The sequence below is a fragment of the Lagopus leucura genome, unplaced genomic scaffold (genome assembly GCF_019238085.1).
Source record: "Lagopus leucura isolate 7727_CA_CO unplaced genomic scaffold, USGS_WTPT01 Super-Scaffold_100157, whole genome shotgun sequence".
Taxonomy (NCBI): Eukaryota; Metazoa; Chordata; class Aves; order Galliformes; family Phasianidae; genus Lagopus; species Lagopus leucura.
Window position 1 is genome coordinate 13,048,505 of NW_024962334.1, and position 21,752 is coordinate 13,070,256.

The following is a 21,752-nucleotide window of genomic DNA, read 5'->3' on the forward strand; positions in this document are numbered from 1 at the left end:
AAAAAAAAAAAAAAAAAAAAAAAAAAAAAAAAAAAAAAGCCAATAAATAAAACTCCCACGTTGGGCTGTAGCACATTCATTCTTAAGGATAACACAAAATCATGTTAATGCACAGTTTTCTCAAATGACTTATCTACTAATTCATTTACTGGCCAGCCTGCATGGGGCCTTGGGCAGCCTGATCTATTGGGTGGCATCCCTGCCCATAGCAGGGAGCTCAAACTAGATGATCTTTAAGGTCACTTCCAATCCAAGCCATTCTATGACTGGAATCACCTACTAACAGAGCCACAGCTTCTTCCCAAACCAGGGCTGTCAAAAAGCCTCCTTCCATAAAAATTGTGACATGATTCACAGCTTCTACATTCTGAACCTTAGAGGACTCCCTGACACTCACTCTCTACTGCCTGGCAAAGGCACAAGAACATTTGTGTGTTTTGTAACCATAAATGGAGCATCACTCATGGTAACTATTTATTCAACTGTGATTTTTCCTCTTTTTTTCTCACACACGAGCCAAGAAGCAGTTAATGATGACAACCGCACCAGGGTATCTGAGTTAACACCTTACTGATACAAACAGAGCATCTCACACCTCTCGCAGCTATTGTTCCACTCTCTCCACAATCTCACGTAGACATCTCTGCTTTCAGTACAGGTTCTGAGGTTTTCAGCAGAGTTGTAACAGCTAGGGACTGACGGCAGGGCTAGTGGGGAGATAAGCTAGAAGAAAACAAGGTCGCAGATTGAGCGAGGTGTCAGTAAGCAATGCTGCTGCTTAGCAGATCAATCTCAGTACTGGTGTAGGAGTATATATCTAAAGTACCTGCTCAGGACTACCACTACAGATTAAAAAAACTACAGTACAGGGTGGGAGGCACATGTCATGTAACAGCAGGAACAAACGTGGATGCAAAACATTGCTGCTATATGTCAGAATCTGGAATCATTTGTCATACAAAGAATGAATGATAGCTTAATTTCAGCTATTGTAATTACTAGAAACTTCTTTTAAAGGATAACTGACAGCAAAACTGTGCTGCTGACAACTACCACCAGCTGTTGCACAGCAGAAGTTTTATGCTATTTTCTTAACTCTACCACTCCAACACTTAGATGTGCCATCCACAAAACCAGAGCTTGAGCACCACAGCAGTGCCTTATCAGCAGGGTCTGGAAAGCCAGACTCAAGCCATTGCCATCAGGAGCAAGAAACGGCCAGCGCCCTTTGGTTTCTGAGGCCAGTGCCTCATCAAGCAAGGCACAGGCAAGACAGGCAATGTGAATGCCCTGGCAGCTTTCACCTTGCTAAAAGCCTGACCTTGTAACACAGGTGTGCCTGCAAAAGGGACAAGCCTCAGGAACATAGTGCTCATATGCACCTCGTGCTACTACTAGGCCACAGGTTAGAACTCAGCAATGGGACACAGCCACGAGCCACCGGGACACTTGTGCACACGAGGCCCAGGACAGCTCGCTGCTTCACTCCCAGTCAGGCGGGCAGGCATAGCGAAGCTCCCAGGGCACGCAGATCTCGCTGTCCCGGGGCTCAGGCCGAGTTCTGCCGCTGATGGGAGCCTGAGGCCCGCGCCGCGCTCACAGCGCTGAGGCAGAGGCCGGAGGCGGGCAACGGAGCCCCCACACCGCGAGCACCCGGGGGCAGCCCGAGCCCGCCGAGCCTCCCGCGGCCATCCTCCTCCACACCCAGCGGGGAGAAGAAGCGGGGACTTCCCACAGGAAACCGTGGCGAGGCGCCGACGAGAAGAGGAGGCGCGGGGGTGAGCGCTCCGCGGCGGGCGACCGCCCCTACCTGCTGCGCTGGGGGGAGGCTCCATCTGCGGCTCCACGCTACGCCCGCAGCTGCGCACCCTACGTGGCCAGCCCCGAGCCGCTGCCGCGCAGGCGCGGCCCAACCCTCTGCACAGCCTCGATGCGGGCAGAGGGCGGCGGCGGCGCGCGCTTAGGGGAAGGCGGGAAGGGATGAGGGAGCGTGCGGGAACTTGCCGGAACTTGCCTTGGAGCGCGGGTTTGGGTTTGCCTGTCCGCTGGGACGAGGGGCTGTGAGCGGTGCTGAGGTGGTTTAGACGCTCGTCCCTGGAAGTCTCCTGGAGCAGAGGATATCAGCTTCTCCAGGAGCTCTAGGCAGTGAGAAGATGAGAATTACGGGAGTGGCTACGTTCGTTGGTTAGTTGTTTTGCACCCTCTAAGAAAGAGCTTCCTGTATAAGTGCGGTTGCTTAAGACAAATCACACATTAGGAGGTCTGCAGAAAGAATGTGCAGTGCTTTTTGCATGACCATCACTATGAGTTCATTGCACTTCAGTCCGATCTGCGTTTCCTCGTGGTTTGCCTCTTTATTGAGACGTATCTGAAGCATGCTTTAAGGGCAGAGGAATAATTCTGGTCTTGTAAGCCTCTAGAATATTTAACTGACCGGCCTATCTGTTAATGATACGGTCAACCACTTTGAGAGGCAAAACACAGAATGAAAATCTTTAAGAAGGTACTTAGGGCACTCTGAAAGTAATACATAGTTCAGACATGATGAGAGCTGAAAGTCAAGACTTTTTTAAGAGATAGAATTCAGTCTCCAAAGAGTCTCTTTTCCCACTAGCCTCTTCAGCTATTTTGGCAGATGAGTGGTATGAAAAATCAGTCTGTTTAAACACCAGCCTCTTATATGAGGTGGCAAAAATTCTTCCTCAGTGTAGCATTTCCTCTGTAATCCTGTACTGTTACTTCCTGCTCAGTGCAAATGAGCTGAGCGTTAAACATTACATTCTCAGGTAAGTGAGAAGTCCAGGACTCTGTCTCAAACACCGCATAAACCTTGTGTGCCTCTGGTAGATACCAACAGAAGCAATTTAGAAAAACTCAATGGGATCACAAAATCAGGTTATTTATTTGTAAAAGTAATTATCATTCAGATAGAGATCTGACTTTCAAATTCAGCTTTTTGTTTGCTTACTTGTTGTTTTTTTTTTTCCAGATATGTATGATTTCCCCATATGATAATTCAGTGCTTTTATTTGAAAATGGATTATTTTAACTTGAGGCCACACTAAAAGCTAAGTTCTTCATGCCAAAGCATTCACGGAAATTAGTAGAGCGTGATGTAGGCAAAATCTTCCACACGATTGCCTTTGGCCTTACTGATTTAGAGTACTTCTGTTACAGAGCCTTAAGTGTCTTTGTGATATTTTGTTTTTATACCACAAGTTTATTCTCATTTCTTATTGTAGAAGATGGATATTATAATTGTTTTTGGTAATATTAACCTATACCACTTTCAGTTGATTTTTATAACACCGATTTGATACTTTTTGAATAGGGCTGTGAAAATACAGCATATTTTTTTTTATTATTATTTTATTTTAAAGGCTTTTGGCGTATGCTTCTTCTGCAATGAATGCAAGTGTTGGGAAGGAAAAAAAAAAAAAGCCAATCTGCAAAGAGTTACTCTGCAACAAGAAAATACAAAACAAAAACCCCACATGATACAAAAAGGAGCTTACAACACGAGATCCGAACACTTAAAACAGTAAGTTGAAATCAATACAAATTAAATAATTGAAGTAAGTCTTCTTTGCCAATCTTAGACTTCTGGTTGTTGGTATCTACAGATGCCCTGCAGAATGAGAACTACAAAGATTTATTTAAATTTAAGACCTTTGAACTTCAAAATTGTGTTAATTTGATTGTTTTAGACACAGGTTACTAGGCTAGAGACAACCTCTCTTTGGAATGGTATTTCTGTTTTTTGATGAAGACAATAGATGCAAATATCCATCAACTTTGTAACTTGGGCAGCCTGCCCTACCCTGCTGCAGAAGTGCTGTCAGGTCTGGAAAGCAACAAAAAATTGCTACAAATTCTGCAATTCTATTTTTCACATATGACAGAAGAAAATGTTGGATGCTAAGAAAAAGCAAGATCTTTCTGAATGGGAAACAAATAGAAATGGAAAAATAATTATAGAAAATCTTTCTTCTGGAAGTTTGAGGGGCAGAAATAATAGGTTTTGAGTGAGAGAATATACAAGTGTGAATCTAATAGACTTATTCTATTTGAAACTATTATAAGCTATTGGAAATGAGAAAGCATCAGAAAAAAATGTCATAAAATTTATTAGAAATCCTGACAAATAATTGAATAACACTGACATTGTGGGTAACAGAAGCAACATAGCTAAGACACTAAGACATAAACCATCTAAAAAGAGGCTTTAAATTAAAAGAAATAGACTTGGGAGTCTGTGGTGGTGGCTGGATATGGTTGGCATGTGACTGAGTTGAATATGAGCAGAACAATTTTTGCAAACAGAAAAGAGGAGATTACACTGTAAGAAATGTGATAAAAGCCACGTCAAGAATTTTAGTAGATGGATAAACAAGGTAAATGCTTTGTTAATATATATTTTGCACATTTTTATATGCAGAGTAGATGTAAGATCAGCACTGTATATATAGAGAAAAGATTTACCGCCATCCTTCAGGTGGAAGTGCTGGTTACATGAGTTTCATTCTGTAGGAGCACCCAAGAGTAAAATGAGACAGTTCCATTACTACAACAACAAAAAAGATGGGAAGTGGATATCACTGGATATCACATAAATAAGAAACCCTCTTGCACCTTATCGCTAGGGAGAGTTTTGAAATGACATTCAGAGAATGTAATTTGTGTTTAGTCAGGTCTTTTAAAGTATGAATCTTGCATTTGTTCTGCAGTCCTGTGAAGTTACGATGACATGCATCGGACCTTTTCTTTGCAGTACACTGATGGATGTTAGTACTGTAAGCTTAACTTCATTACCATGCTGGTATCTGCTCCTTTTTATTCTGTGCTGCATGCATCATTTCTTCAATACTGTCTCCCACACTTTATGTCTACAAGGAAAACTGCCATGTAATCTTTCATGCAGTTAATTCCCTGAGAGTAAAATATTGGGTACTCTGGTGAAGAGTCTAGTGATTGTGGTCACAGTTTTCTGCACTGATTACTACAGTGGGGAAAGTCCTGTAATTCCCATTGTAGTCCTGAAGGATGCAAGAGGTGATGGGATGCTTGATTTTCAGCAGTCCTCAAGAAATTAAAAATAGTCATAAGTAGTGCTGGATTGCAGTCAGTTCTGTGTTCCTGAGATTCATCTTGTCATTTGATTAGTTAATCGCCCATTTTCAAAGGTGTGAATGTATTTTCACACATCAACCAAGACTGTGTTAACAATGAAACTATAAATAACAATAGAGATGAAATATCTATTGCACGAGTCTCTGCACCACGTTCTTACCAGATAAAGAGCCTCTATCTGTCTGCACACAGGTGTGATTTTTTTTTAAACTCCGAACAGTAGCCTTGTCATATTAGTTCAAATGAATATTTTCAAATGGCACCTCTTCAACGTGTTTGCTGTTAACATTTTTGATCTTGTTCCATGAAATGTAACTTCCAGTAAGAGGCTGTGATTCTTTGCTACGCTTACTCGTGTGAAATAAATATTCACTGATAGGTGAGAGATGTGAGGGAGTTTTAAATGAAAGTTAACGTCTAGAATAAAAGGAAACATTTTCTTCTCTGCTTAAGGGAGGTAGACTTTTACAAAAGCCACTATAAGGTTGTTCAAGGTCTTGTTGGCAATTGCATTCTGAGATTTTTCATTCACTGGAGAAATCTACTCCAGGAGAGAAGAAGAGATGAAGGATAAGTTTGTAGTCTCTTTTGTAGTGAGTATTCCAATGTTGTAAAGCTGTTCACCCACAGAAAATCCTATTTATGTGCTTGCTTTCTAGGAGTTTGAAGTCAGAGATCTTCTTAGCAGAATATGCTATTGAAGGAGGAGGAAGCAGTAGGAGTTTTGAGTTACTTTTATCCTATCCAATTAATCTGTAATTTTGCTTGTTCTAGAAGCTTGCAGACCTCCAAGCCTACAGGCCCGTGAAGTTACACATGAGACTCTTGAACGATATCTTCACAATGCAAGCATTAGCACTGTGTTACTTTGGCTTCTCTCTTGACATGTCAACTGCAGTTTTCAGAGCATCAGGTGGCAAGCTCCCCAGTGGCACTATGTCCAGGCCTCTGTGCCTTGTCTCTTATCACTTCTTCAAAAATGAAACCTATTCCTTTGTGAGGCAGGCCTTTCTACTCATGTTTTAGGGAAGTTGGAAGCATCTTGTCAGGGTGACTACTTCCCATCATTCCTGTTGTCCTAGCAAGAAGTCACTGAAGTAGCATCTAGGGAACTGGCCATCTGCTCAACTAGAAAGAATGCATCAAATAATAATTACGTTTTCCAGTTACTACTAGATACAGTTGCCAGAGAGGAAAAACACTTTGATTCCCTTCCTTAGGCAAAGTCTGCATAGAGCAGCACACTTTTTCACTGGCTTTTGTTTCCTTAAAATTTCCTCTTTTTACCTCAACAAATTCAGGTATAACCCAAAGCTAAAAAACATATACCAGATACAAAGGACTGGATCAACATCTAGATTTTCAAATAACAGTTCTATGAGAAGGAATTGAAGTTCCACTACTAAAATGATAGTCTTTATAATCTGTCATCATTTGATCTATCCTATTTACAAGAACAATGACTTTCCAGAGTGTGGACAGAGTGATATTTTTGTCTGAATACATTCAGGTCAATTATAGGGCAACTCTCAATTGCACTGGAGGTTTAATTTAGACATATTTGTTACTTCGTTTTCCTTCCTTCCTGCTAAGTTCTCTTTCTGTTCATTACTTTCTTTAAAAAGCTACTTAGCAGTTCCTTTGCTTTATACTTCCACTTTTTTTTCCTTTTAATGTCACAGAGAGAAGAGCTACTTCCTGATGTTAAATGTTTGAAAGGCTGAATTCAGCATGGTTTCTGGGCAGTAGTAGACACTGCCTGGCATAGTTCCTTGTATTTGAGCTTGCAGTTGAGCCATCTAACTTTCTTTTTATTCGTACTAGCCTGAATGTTTGCTAATCCCTCCCCAAAATGATTTTGGTTTGTTTGTGCCACAGAGGAGAATATCTTTACATGGGTGAGCTCTGAAGTTCAAAGCTGCTTTCCAATCTATTCCTCAGCATCCATGTGTTATAACTCCATCATTGGTGTCGGGATTTGTTAGTGGCAGAGTGAAGAAACAAGACCATCAATAGCTGAAAGATACTGTGATTGAATTTTCTTAATGTTTATAATAATTAAATATATTCAGTACACTTTCTTGTTACAAATTCCAGCTTAACATTTAAAGACAGATAAACAGGATGTGAGTAGAAGATGCATTTCCTTCCATGACTGATATAATCAAAGCATGTTGTTTTTACAGAAGATCTTTTGCTCCCTTTAGTTTTCAGGTGTTTAAGGATGATGCAACGATAATAACGCTGAACTCTTAGCATCTCCATATTCACCAGTCTGGAAAATTCAATCTGACTTAAACTGCTGTGCTAGAGAACCTCAACTGACCAGCACTGATTCTGCGATTTGTACTTACTGAGATAGGGACATTATCAAAAAATAGTATTGGCAGTCACAGAACTCTATAACCTGATGTTCAGTAAGGATAAAAATGTCTCGTGCCCTTCTTTGTGTTCATTCATTGCTTTGGAAATAAACTTTTTAGTTCACAGTATCTTATCTATGTCGGGCACTTAGGCACTTGCCTATTTACAAGTATAAGTGTACTGCTGAAGACAAGGTAATTATTCCATCACACGTTTTTGAGCAGTGAAATAATTTCTCATTGCAGTTGCAAATGAATGTGATGTCTGTCCCTTCCTAATGTTCTTTATGTTCCTGAGTATGGTTTTATATCTGCTGTACTTTTTTATCTTCTGACATTTATTTCAGTGTTAAGAGATCACAGTTCAGAGAGGGAAGGTCTGATTTCAAAACTCAGCTCTCAACTTATATTTCCCCATAATATGATTCTGGCATGTTTAGTAGATGTTTTGGACAACTCCAGTTCTGATGGTTTGTTGGTAAGGTGGCAGCAAGGGTTAACTACAGTTAATGTGGCAAACTACTGCAATTTTTAGAATCTTCTGATATTTTTCAAACTGATTAATGTTACATTGTAATATACAGAATCCAACTGAAAGCTGGGAAGACATATCCCAGTTAACTCCAGTTGTTTTTAGGAGGTTGTTAAGAGCCTGACAACTTCAACTTGAGTCAAATTGATTCAAGTTGATTTCAAATCCTTTGATTAACCAGATCTTAGACTTGACAAAAAAGCTTCAACCTTTGCTCACAACTGGGAGATGTATGAGGTTGTATAATGTAATGAAGCTGTGAACAAAAATGGATACTCACTGGAAAACCTTGGCAAAGTTTGTAAACAAATCTTATGAGATCTTGGAAGTGGTGGACAGTTCTGAAATTTCAGTAGCAATGAATGGCAATTTTAACTTTTGCCAAAGGGCAGCTGGCAGTTGAATGCAAATAGTATGATTTAGGATATCACAGTCAGTCTGTGATAAAAACTGTTTGCTCAGTTAATGAAAGTTTAAGGTATTACTTGTATTTCTTGACTTCATAGCAATCTCCAATTTGGAATTATAGATTTTTCATAAACACTTCTATTATTTGCCTATACTCTACATTAGTGTGATCATTTCACGTTACTAATGTATCAATTTGTCAAAATCAGGGTTTGGGCTCTGTTTCTTCAGGCATCTGCATATCTATTTGATAAATCTCACTGTGTAAATGATTGAGAAGACAACAGGTGGCAAAAAAAAGAAAAGCATTACAAATTCTGTATTCAGTATGAACAAGTCTTCTGCTTCTCTTTTAACATTATGTGTATGTAATACAGGTCAAAAGTAATTTATATGCCTTACGTATAGGTATATAATTCTTTTTTGTACATATCCCATAGAATTGGTGAAGGAGCATGGCACCAAAGATACAATTGTACAGAAATGTGTAAAAGAAAGTGTAATTAAGGTTCAGCTTTCTGTCTTGTTTTTACATAGCCAAGTCTAAGTGTTAATCAACTCAGAAGTACAGGGATTTTTGGTCAGGCTATTTCAAACTGATGTTTCTTGACAGTTTTTTTTACCCCACTTTTTATAACACCTTTTATTTAGTTTAAGTGACTAATCCAGATTTTAGAGAAAAGAATACCCAGCGCTCTAACCTCTCAGTAAGGTTCAGAAAACAGCTCTGAGACTTCCCAGAAGTTCTGCAACAAAATTAAAAAAGAATTCATATTGCTGGTAAGTCAAAGGCTCAAAACAAAAATAAAATTATTCCGTAAAAATTGTTAATTATATAAATTAACATAGAGAAGATGTAACCAAAGAAAACACCCATACTCCAAATCCTTCTGTGTTTTATTTTGAATGGGAATTTGGAACTACAACTAAATCCACTTTAGAGATAAATCTTTTTTTTCCCAAGCACTGTGTTCTATAACATAAACATTGAATCTCCCTCAGTATTGTAATTTATATTCAGTAAAATAAATAAACAAATAAATAAATAAAGATGATGGAAGAATGTGATGAATCAATCCCCATGCTGGAATAAGCTGTAGAAAGGGGAAGATGATGTTTGAATTTTGAAATGGAACAGCAGGTGATGATTTATGAACAAGATTTTAACCCTTGTGTTCTAAAAAAAAAAAAATAGCAGTTGTAATTTCATCATAATTCTTTTTCACTTGTCTGTGCTGAATGATGTTGGTAGAATGCATAGAAATAAAGGTTTCATTTGTTTTGATGTTTCTTTCTGTTTAGAAAAGGAGATTTTACACTGTGGAAATTTGCTTAGCTCAGTGTTTATTTCCTCAGCTAGAAAATCATAGCAAAATTGAGACAGTCAAGTTAGCTAGAGAAATTAGCACTTGTTTTTTAATCGTTACCTCTTTATGGATTCCTCATTCATCTTTCTTCCATTGCTATTTCATGCATAAAAATGTTTATTACTCTTTTCCTTTCTGTTGCGTCTGTGGCAGCTTGGCACTTTGTAGTGCATAAGGATCACTTTTTGCCAGTTTTAGTGGGAGAAGCAGCAGTATGTTGCAAAACTTAATCTAACATCTCTGGCAAATGTTATTATTGTTATGGTTCCAATTTCCACTGCGTTGGTTCAGTTATAACTGAGAGTAAATAAGTGATTTTGTCATTCAGCTCCTGCGTTCCCTGAATTGACTAGAAATTAAGAGTTGATCATGAAAAAAAGATGGGAAAATTTGGGATTTACTTTTTTACTATTATTTTAAGCTCATGCTGTGGTTTGCACAAGCAGAAATATATAGAATCATAAAATCACAGAATCCTTAGAGATGGAAGGGCTCTTCAAAGGTCATCTAGTCCACTCTCCTGCAGTGATCAGGGTTTCCCACAGCTAGATCAGGAGCTCAGAGCCCTGTCCATCTTGACCTTGAATGTCTCCAGGGATGGAGCATAGACCTCCTCTCTGGGGAATCAGTTCCAGTGCTTCATCACCTGCACTGTAAAAGACTTTTTCCTTACGTCCAACCTAAATATCCCCTCTCTTAGTTTGAAACTACTTCCCTTTGTCCTATCACCACAGACTTCGCTGAAGAGTCTGTGCTCTTCTTTCTTGTAGTTCCATTTGGATACTGAAAGGCCTCTCTCAGGTCACCTCAGAGCCTTTTCTTCTGCAGGCTGAACAGCTCCAGTGCTCTCAGCCTGTCCTCATAAGAGAGGTGTTCCATCCCTTGGATCACTTTTATGGCCCTCTTCTGGAGATGCTCCAGCAGGTCTGTGTCTCCTGTACTGAGGACTCCACATTTGGTTGCTACATATTTAAACATCTAGAATATCATGATGCTCTAGCATGTTTCATACTAATTTCAGATGCAGACTTCTTTGAAAGACAGAGCTATTAGCTCTATCCTGCGTAAGTGCAAGCAAAGACATTGTAGGAGGATGTAACCAGTTTTCTTGGCAGTTGAAGCCCCATGCATGTTCTTACCTTGTCTGCAACAGAAACAGAAATAAAAATAATTGTTCCAAAGATAATACTACTGCACTTAGATTTTTATAATTAAGATTGTTTTGAATAATTTAGTGTTAAAATTAAAATGACTTTTCAGGTGTTAATGAAGATGTCTTTCTACTGAATACAATTTGCACTGAATTCTGTCTTACATAGCTGAAGATCCGTCTGAGCTAAAGCCCAGTTAGAACATAAGAACAGAACAAACAATTATTTTTCTATCAGTGAACATGTACTGTTCAGTTTATTAATTTTCTATTCAGCAGCCCATGTTCTTTGAGCCTAAAGAATTCAAAATGCCCACTTATGCTTAATGTTTTCTCATCATTTCTTTCTATTGATGTAGCGAAAAAAAAAAACCCACAGCATACTGCCGCCTGCAGAATCTGAGTACCAACTAGGTTAGGCCCCTGCAGGCTTCTAGCTGAGGAGCTCTGGTTTCTTGACAGAGGCCTCTAGAGTGAAGGCCATGGAAGATACCTCAGGGAGACCTCCTGCTGGTGGTGAACCAGTGCTACGAAGCTGAGAAGCAGCTGCAGCGAGTGCTGCTCGCCAGCCTACCTGCTGGAGGTACGGGGCTGTGGTAGCACAGAGCCAGGGTGGAGGAAAGTGGCAGAATCTCTGCAGTGCAGTCCTTGCCAGGTTAGGGAATGTGTAACAGAGCAGCTGTTGGATATGCAGTGACAGTTACCACAACCACCATGGCTTTGCTGGCTGACAGCACGTCTCCCAAAGGGGGGTAAAGCATGGGCTACTCTAATCAGATGTTCAGTCGGAGAAAAATGAACTTTCTGTCATTCAAGTCCTTGTGGGTACTGCAAAGAGAACAAAAGAGTACAGCCATTAAAAAAAGTCACTGGCTACTGACCTGCCTGTCAATATGCATTAAAGAAATTTGATGCTGCTGCTGAGAAAGTATCAAATTTGCTTTGAGGAGCAATGCTAATGCCAATACGAAGTCAGAAGGTGTTGATTTGTAACAATCGTGTTGGAAATGAAGAGAAGATTTTGTTATTTATTGCAAAAGATACCTGTGTTAACGAGAGAGAGAATCTGATGCTGAAATAGGGAGAGAACAGAGAAGGGAAAAATTGGTGATTGTTGGTTTCAGGCTTATTCTCAATGTAACATATTCCTTACAGTGCACAAGAGCAATTAGGCTCTGAAAATTGCATTAAACCCTGAGAAAGGATGAACTTACTGTCTCAATAGTTGTTGCAAAGAGGTGCATTCAGTCTGACTCAGAAAGAAGCTGGAGTCCACTGTGAAGAGAGAGTGGCAAACACTAGCATATCTTAGGCTTTGATTTACTGCATCTCATTGGAATTAGAAGCTGCATACCGTAAACAAACTTTGTTTTTCTAGGAAGCATCTTCAAGGCCCCCCTTAGAAGACATGCATACACCAGTTACATTTCTGCAGACTTAAATTCATATCCTGTTTCAGCAAAAAGTCTTTGTGGTCTCAGTTCAGCTTTTACTGTGTTTGATGTACATCAGAAATACCCTTTTTCTTCCCAGCTTCTCACACATGATCAGTCAGAGGACAACAGTAATTCTGTAAGTGCTGTGCTATTCTGGTGTTTTTGCCATAAACTTCTTTAGCACCTTTTCCTTTTATTTCTCTCTGTTCCATCACTTAATTCAGGCCACTTCTGAATTTCAGCAGTAAAAAACTTGTAGCGTTTGTAAACATGAACAATATTTGCTTAAAGCAAGAGTCTTTTACTTCTTTCAGTTCCTTAGTTATGTATGAAACTTCTACGTCTTTCTTGGTTTTTGACCGTTAGTTGGAAAGCCATTATAGACATTGGGGCCTTTGGGAGAGATTCTTCCTGTTTCTCACGTGAAAGCAGGTCACTGCTCTTACTGATTTCTGAACTGTTGTATGTATCAGTGCCAAGTTTTAGGTCTTTTCCTGGGTTGGTGTTGGTGTTGAAGAACCCAGTATTTGGGTTGTGCAGGGGCAGAGGTTGGTGATTTTGCCATTAGAAGAGATCCAGAAGCACTCTCCTGTTTTTAAGTAACCAGACTTAGCATTGTTCAAATACGTCTAGAAAGTAGAAAGTTCACTCATATAGTGGTTTTTTTCTTCTTTATGATATTTCCAACAGAAACTCAATAAAGAACTTTTTTTTCTTTTGCTATTTTATTATAGTTGGGATAATTCCTGGAATGTTGGTAGTAGTGTTACACATCTTAGAGAAAAAAAAAATGAAGTTAAGAGAGAGAAGATTATTTTCTTGCAAAAATGCTGATGACTGATGAGAAAAATGCCCCCAGGAAGTATGTAAAACTGTTAAGGTCTGTAAGAATGAAATGATATTTTCTTTAATATTTGTGTAAATAAATCAGAACTGTAGAAAACTTTGAAGATTTAGTGAAAAGCTTTTCTAAAACTGTATGAATTTCTGTCCAAATCTTATTGTAAGAGTTAAAGTTCTCAACCATATCCACAAGGAAATACGTTATATTGGTGCTATTTTTATATTACTGGAGAAACAAAATGATAAAGTTCATAAAACATTTTAGCTATTGAAAACTTAATAAAGGGTTTTAAGGTACCATGGATGGATTTAAAATGCAGCACTTCAGCCAGTTGGGTCAGTTACTCTTTCAAATTTTACTGCTAAAGATTGACGATGTAATTGGTTACATGGTTACATTTGTAGTGTGAATGGAACCTCAAATTCATTTCAGTTGAGTTAACTCCCTTGCCTAACAACACAAGCTGGCACTATGGATGCTTTTCTGCTATTACATTTGGTGGTTAAAAAAGTGCAGTTATCACATGACTTTCAAACTCAGTTCTTTCTGATCTGGGTCTGTGCCCTGCGGGGGCAAGTCAAAGCACCTTTGAGTTTCCCATTGGTTTTTTGGGAAAATACTCTTCTTGTTGGCATGCTGTATTGAGGCATTTAAATGAAGCTACTTAAAGGTGCCAGAAATGATGTTCAGGTTTGTGTTGATGTTTGGTTTATTAAAAGTTACGGAGAATCACAGCCTATGGGAAGAGAGACAATATAAACTCAACTGTCTCACAGGTCTAGTAATAAATCTGAACTGAACTTCACTACAGGAACTGGGGTATGAAAGAAGTGCTGCAGTCCTATGGAAAAAAATAGAAAGAAAACCAACAAATGCCCACTAATAGCCACCACATTGTGCAGCACTGAATGCCATTCTGGCTGGGAAAACTATCTCATCTCCACTGAACAGCATGGGATATTTTGCAAATCCAGAAGTGCAGATCAGCAAGTGTCTCTTTGACAAGAGGATCTCAGAAGAATGAGATCCTTTAAAACTACTCAAACCTTGCTAGGAAACTTAAGAATACAACCCGCAGAATAAAGTAGGTATGTTTATTAATGGCATTCTTTTTTTCAAGTCTTCATCTTAATTAGTGGAGAATTCAGCAGCAAAACAAAAAAGTACTGTGAACAATCCCAAATGGGACAGGTATATTGTATTTCATCAAAACATAAATTAATACATTGTAAAAAGAAAAAGTATACTAAACCCAGTGCTTGTATGTATAAAATTGAAAAGGGAATCCTTTTAAACAATCTATGGAACTGACCATTCATCTGACCAGGTTTTTGTTTGAAGTCATCATGTAAGATGTAATGTTGGATGTCAAGTTCAAAGTTCAGACACAAAAGAAATTTGTTCAATAATTGCATTCATGTTTGGTGAAAGAAATGGATGAAAATAAAATTGCCAATCATATATTATGTAAGCCATCGCTATATAGATTTATTTATTATTTTATCAAAGTAAAGCCCCTTTCTTGACTGCTTGAGAAAAAGGTCTGAAAACACCTTGTCCAGAGAGTCCAACGGCAAGGCAAACTGCCCATCTTTAGCAGCTGTCTAGGTTCTTTCATTTATTCTTATTAAGGACAGTCTTTACTGCATGTAAGATGTAGATCTAAAATCTAGAATATGCCAAGGCAAGTGTATTCACGAAGCTGCAAAAGCTACTCTTAAATGGTATGTTGCTTGAATATAACATGTTGTCACTGCTCTTAAGACCCCACAGCATTTCTGTGCTTTGCCAGAAATGACTAGGCAATCACACCATTTGTCCCGACAGTATGTTCCTGCCCCTCTCCTCCTTTAGCTTCAAAAATGTTTTAAACCTGATATGTAGCAAGAAGAACTGGAGTTGCTCAGAACTACAGAGCAGCGGCCATTTATCTTTGGAAAGCTCTGTGCCTCTTGATTATTTTCTCAGATTTATTATGCAGTCAGATTCCACTGCTAAATGCTTCCATCACAGGCTTGGGAATGTCCTCATCGTGCATGAAGCTGGTTGCTGTGTACCTGTAGTCTCGTATACATTCTTCATTCCTCTTGCTTTTCATTCTCACTGTTTGCTAACAGTATCTAAAGCTTTTCAAATACAGAATAGTTGAATGTACTGTCTTTAAGCCTGAAAAAGAGAATTCTACCTGGCAGGTCAGGCGAATGGCTGAGAGGATTTAATAAAATAAACTATTTTTTGAATGCAATAGGAAGTTACAGAATGGAAAGAAGCTATTTCAGGTTTTTCTACTTCCCTGAGTCGAGGGCTAGTAACCTGCACTGCCTTGGGAAAACATTACGACAAGTAATGGAATGACCTCAGGAGTCAGGGACACTTGAGATAAACACTCCAGCTTCTTTCTCTCAGATCCTTTGACATAAATACGGACATGCTGCATTGGTACAGAGAGTGAACATTTCATGCACTCTAGTGAGCTTATAATGATCATGGCTGTTTGCCAGCATAAATGCAGCAGTAATTTATTACTATTTTTTTAAATTTAATGCTATTTTGGTGTTGGTTTCTTTTTCACTCATAGTTGCTCACTGAAAGGCTCAGTGATGGAAACACTCAGACTTGAAAGAGAGGTTATGTAATCTGATCAGTCATTTTGTGTTTACAGTGGATACTATAAGTTTAATTTTAGTAATTTGGATTATTTATAGTCAGTTAGCCAAAGTGCAGGATTCCTGCACATATCAAAGTTAAATGATAAATTTTTGCAAAAATGATACAGTTGCATGAAACTGTTTAGCAAATCTGGTGGAAGAGAAGTGGCAAGAGGTTAGTTTAGGACATATTTTATGGGCTTGTCCAGAGACAGCATTTTTCTGGAGAACGATAATTAGGGTAGTTATAAAAAATTATAAGTAATTCAGGCTATTTATGTTGAGTGGCAGCATGGGAGTAAACAGTGTCTGATGAAAGATGATACAATTTTTGTTCTTGCTTTAGTTGTATGAAACTGTTTTTATATTGATTCAGGATAAAAATGTAGGAGGCTAACAGATTTTATTTGGTGCAAAGGGAGAGAGGTGGAGAAATAAGAAGAAACAAATAATGAAAAAATCCCATAAATAGTGAAGTATTGGCAGAAAATAATATTTAGCATCATGAAATCGGGTAATGTAGAAACCTCCTCGTTTGGATAAGTGCGCAATATTTTCATAAGCTAACCATTTCAAAAGTTTGCGTTGAAGAGTGTCTTGAGAATGATTGTTGTATTTATCTGGCAATCCATGTTCTTATTTTTTCTATGTTTGTGTTATGCATGCTATCTGAACTTTGGAAAGTGTACCTAAAGTGTGATGACAATGGCTTGCTGAAATTACTTAAATTCTGCACCCTATGGATAAGATCATTTTTTGTCTCATTTTTGGAATATTTACCTATTTTCAAAAAATGCTGAATAGCAGTTCTGATCTCCAGTGCAACAACAGCACCTGATTTGTGACCACTGATTTGTCATTCAGTCGGGAGCAGAATCTGTTTCTATACGTTAACTCATCTGTTGCCATTCCTTCATATTTTCTGTTCTTTATTTGGCAGCATGATAGATAGAAGTCTTATATACTGGTCATTTAAAAAGAGGCAATGTGTTTGGTGAGGAAATTACTATTTCTAATCTGAGGATCCTAACCGTCCCAAGGTGAGTCCCCAGCAATTGGTTGCATTACGCATGAATACCCAGTAGAAAAGGAGTCGGTACTGCAGATAGTTACATCAGAAACAATTCTAAACTGCAAGAAAAAGAAGAAAAATAACTGAAACTCCAGATGAATTGGCAGGCTGGACTGTGTAAATAAAATGGCTGGTTAATTGTATTCCCTGGTGAATCCAGTCCAAATGGACCAGACGGGTTGAGTGCATAATAGAACACATGCACCACAGTTTGAAAATCTCTGGGAATACTGAGCTGTCTTGTGCCACCCCTGATGGAGCTGAAATTGTAGTGAACAGAATGCTGGAACCATGTTGTATTATCAGAGGACGTGGAACCACTTATTTGAACTAAACACTTAGTGCTGTCATGCTGGTGTGACAGAAAATGGCACTAAAGCACAGCTGAGTGGCTATTTTTGTCTGGATAAATACTCCAGTTTGTCAGGCTCTGTCTTCAGATCTGCTAAGGCGCACAGGTAGAGATCAAAATTAAACATTAACAACTGTATGCTAACTTAAGAAGAAGTAAGAAGAATCCTCTTTTTTTTTCTTTTTTTTTTTTCTCTTTTTTTCTCTCTTTTTTTGCCATCTATGTGCATTCCAAATGTGGAGTAAAGTAACTGTGTTCACGTTATTCACAGAGGCTTCATGTATTCCATAAACTCAAATTTTGTATAAATTTACTTCTTTCTCATTTCTTTACTTAAGTTCATCGGTTTCTGGCATTGCTGCCAGTGGATGTAGTTTCCAATGTAAAAAGCATTCCATGTAAGAGGTGATCTTAACTTGGTTAAGTATGAGCATAGCACCCACTGATACAATTATACACACTATGCTGGAGCACCTTATTTGCTTCTGTGCCTCTGAACTAAGTACAAACTGTAAGAGTTACAATTATCAAGGTTAGAGTCCTCCAGGCTGACAAGCTTGGCTTCGGACAAAAGTGGGAGTTCAAGTTTCCATTCTTGAACTGTAAGTATGAATTTAATATTTGCTTAGTAATTTTGGGGAGGCATTTTGTCATTAAATGTGGCAAAAGTTGAGGGTCAGATGAATGAGGAGAAAAATCATACATTTACAATTCTTGATTTCTCTGAAACATTTTCTTCAAATATGTGGAGATGGGCCATTATCCCAAAACATGTTTGTGGCAAGTTGCACTTAAGGAGTGTTCTGGGAAGCTGAAGAGGGTCGGCATGAAGCTGTTGCCAGTGTTGGGTAGGAGATGCAAGAAACAGTCGATAGATGATAGAGAAGTACTTCAGGGAGATGTTAAGGTGCTGCAAGGGTACAGCTGTTAGTTCACAAGACTGAGTAGGGAACCTACAGACTATGGGCACAGAAGGGCTGTGCTTCTCTGCAAGATACCTCCTGGCTTTCCAGCAGGGCTGTTGCAGTGGAAGTGATCATTTTTAATTATGGGATGTACAACATAGAACTATGAGAAAGGCTAAGTAACAGTGCCTTGAGTATTGTTAATGGGCATTCCTGCATGCCTTGTGATTGAGTTCTGCCCATGTTGCCTTGCAGCCAGGAGCACTATGCCCTGAGAGAACAACGGGAAAAGATTAAACAATGTTTTCTCTCTCTCATCCCCTACAAGACAGTGCTCTCAAACTTTCACTATGCTCTTACTTCCTTTGGAAATGAAAGTGATGTGGTCGATCATTTTTCATTTGTTTTCTTTATTTTTAGTTGAACTCTTCTTATATGTAGGGTAAACAGTAATATCCAAGATGACAAAGTCAAGAGTTGAGTATTACTTTAAAAATATTGCTCATTCAAAACCTCTAACAATCAAAATTTTAAGGATTTTTATAACCCATTTTTAAATTCCTCATGACGTTTATACTGATTCACAAGTGTTGTTTCTGAATTTTGTGGTTAAAACATACAGAGAGGTTGGGTGTCTTCTGAATGAGGCATACATTGAACAGCAAATTGTGAATAGCTGTAGGGAAATTTTGACTTCTACTAAGATAGTAAGACTTGAGATGACTTCTGGGAAATCTCCAGCTCATTGTCTGGTAAAATATTACCAGGCAGAAATTAAATAACATATAAATTTGAAATGACTAGATATAATATAGTAACATATTAGCAAGGATTCAGGAGTAGGGGATTTTCTTGAGTTGTGTTTCCCTAGTTTGGTTTAAAACAGGATTAATAGCTAAGGCCAAGAGCTCCCAAGTATTTTGAAGTGGATTTGGTTGGTGAACTTATATTATATTGTGTGGCTATCTACTACAATTATTAAATACAACTATTCCATGCAACACTTCGCCATCCTACTAGCTGGAAAGTGTACAGAGAAATACTGAACTATTACAGGTGTGGAATCATTTTTGTTTGTGGCATTGTTCATGGCATAGACAAAAAAAACAGGAAGATGGAAAGATAGAAGGGAGTGAAGAGATGGTGTGATAGAGAATCTGGATAGCTTGTGTCTATTTTACCTGTCAGTATTTTTTAATATTAACAATTTGAGAGGATTTTTAAAAGTCATAATTAGGTCTGAAATGAACAGCAACTATTTCATAATGGTAGTAATGAATATTTTGATGTATTCATCTTATCAGAAAAAGAAGACCCAGAGGTTAGTAGATAATATAAAGTGATTCGTGCTATATGTGCCCACTGGAGAAATTCATTACAAGATTCAGAGGCTAAAAGCCAAAGTAAGCCAAATGAAAATGAGCAATGTGCTCCAGTTCTTAACAAGCTAAGGAATGGATTCAGCATCGATCAGTTTTCAATCGTAGTAGTAATTCTCTTATTTCATATTCTGTAGTTCAAACAGAAGTTGTAGTCTTTTTGTGTAGGAAGTCAGCCACATTAGTCAGAACAATTCCTTCAATATATATACATATAAATATATTAAACTAATGAAGGATGTGTATAACCAGCAGTATATTACTTACACACCTTGCTCATGAGATCTGACAATACTAATATAAGTAGAGGTGGATCTCCAATTATAGTCTTATCTACATTTTATGTGGTCACAATATCTTTTCTAAAGTCTTTAACATTTTTCCAGGTTAATATAAATGTTATTTATACTACGCTCACAGAGAAATGTGCTGCATGTAGTATTTTTGTCACTGTGCAGATGTGCTTCCGTTTAGGATGACATGCCTTTAGCTTTGAGATATAGGAAGCCATAGATTTTGAAATCCTCCCTGTTAGAGACATCTTTAAGGCTCGCTTTTTAAAACAAGTTGCAAAACAAACAAAATCCATCTGTTTTCTGGAAAAAGAGTTAGGAAAAATATGTTGTTTTCACTGTGTTTAATGTGTCTGTTTGCTTAACTGTTGCTTTGGCGAGAAATCTATTACCTCAAAGTTTGTGAACAGCTCTTTGCAATTTTCAAAGGTTTTGCAGTGTACAAATCTGTTAAAGCTAGGTGGCATTTAGTTGGTGCGTGCATCTAAGGAATGTGTACTTTAAACAGATATGTCTTAACATTTCACTTTCTTTCTGGCATGTTCTATTTCCAACAACCAGATTGGTAAAGAAATACCAATTTTGGGGGTATTTTTGTTTGTTGGGTGTATTCAGCCCTGCCTCTGCACACAGTTCTAGTTGGTACAAGTCAGAAAATACTGTGCAGTTCTTTGGGCAAATCAGAATACAAAACCATCGTGAATTTAGCATCGCTCACTCCTATGATCAGAACAAATGGACTCAGACTGAGAATATAGCATGTGCACACATTAAAATCACATTGAAAAGCACTGATTTCATTGTGATTTTCTTTTTTTTTTTTTTTTTGTCCTGACATGTAGTTTCATAGTATCATATAATTTTAAAGTTGGAAAAGACTTCTATGATCATCTAGTCCAACCATTCGCATGTCACCATCATGCCCACTAAACCATGTCCAAAATTGCCACATAGACCCTTTTCTTGAAAACCTCCCAGGACTCCACCACTTCCCTGGGCAGCCTGTTCCAATGCCTTAGCACTCTTTCTGAGAAGAAATCTTTCCTAATACCCATTCTGAGTTTGAATATCCATATAATAACTGTTTGGTTTTCCTTTACTCAGATAATGTGGTTACTTATTTATTTTCAAGGAGAACCAAATGCTAATATTTTGAGTTATCTGACTTGTAACTATCTATTTAACTTAAGCTTTTGTTTCCACCTTTGATGTGGAAATAAATTCCTCTGCTGCTAGGCTGCATCTTGTAACACTGACAGATACCATGTCAGAATTGCTGTATGTTCCTCAGGACAAACCCAAAGCAAGTGTAAACTTCATTATACATTGTGCTTTGTACACAGTTTTACAGAGCTTTTCCACAGGCTACACAGACGTTTCCAAATGGATTTGTTGAGATGGTTCACTCTTGAATTACATGATGCCAACCTAGATAATTGACAGATTCTTCTAAATTTTTAATTTTTAAAGCACATTGTTATGTATTTCCCTACTAGGTAGGGTAAAGCATTTTCTTGGCTATACTGGAATGCCCTGAGGATCCCCAAAAGCCTTTTAGAAAGTATTTTATTTACTGTGAGGAGGACTTGAGATAAACCTTTTAGGTGTCTGCAAGATTTGTAAAGTATGGTGAGAACAGATTGGCAGTGGATGCCTGCATCTCAAACTTCACTGCATGAGATTTACTGTGTATGGTTTCAGGCCAATGGCGACACTGTGAGGATTGAGTGTCTGTAAAAATAATGTTGATGATGTGACAGCAAGTGTGAAGGGCTGAGACTGATTCCAATAGATGCTGGCCCCATGCAAAACTCAGAAGTAAATTTCTTTACTGCTTTTCTGTGGTACCTAAGAATCTTGTTTTATGAGATTT

At 38.3% G+C, this 21,752-nt stretch overlaps 1 protein-coding gene and 1 long non-coding RNA gene across 2 annotated transcripts in view; one reads left to right on the plus strand and one right to left on the minus strand.

Moving 5' to 3' along the window:
• The window catches only part of CMC1 (C-X9-C motif containing 1), a 42,150-nt gene extending 40,264 nt beyond the window's left edge, over positions 1-1,886 (minus strand). The window contains exon 1 of the mRNA XM_042888125.1: positions 1,811-1,886. Within this exon, the coding sequence (XP_042744059.1) occupies positions 1,811-1,835 (25 nt within the window). The 5' untranslated portion in view covers positions 1,836-1,886. The remainder of the gene's footprint in view (positions 1-1,810) is intronic.
• A 1,550-nt stretch (positions 1,887-3,436) lies between these two features.
• Positions 3,437-21,752, plus strand: part of LOC122189198 — an 85,685-nt gene continuing 67,369 nt past the window's right edge. Inside the window, exon 1 of the long non-coding RNA XR_006181745.1 lies at positions 3,437-3,541. This is a non-coding gene — a long non-coding RNA (uncharacterized LOC122189198). The remainder of the gene's footprint in view (positions 3,542-21,752) is intronic.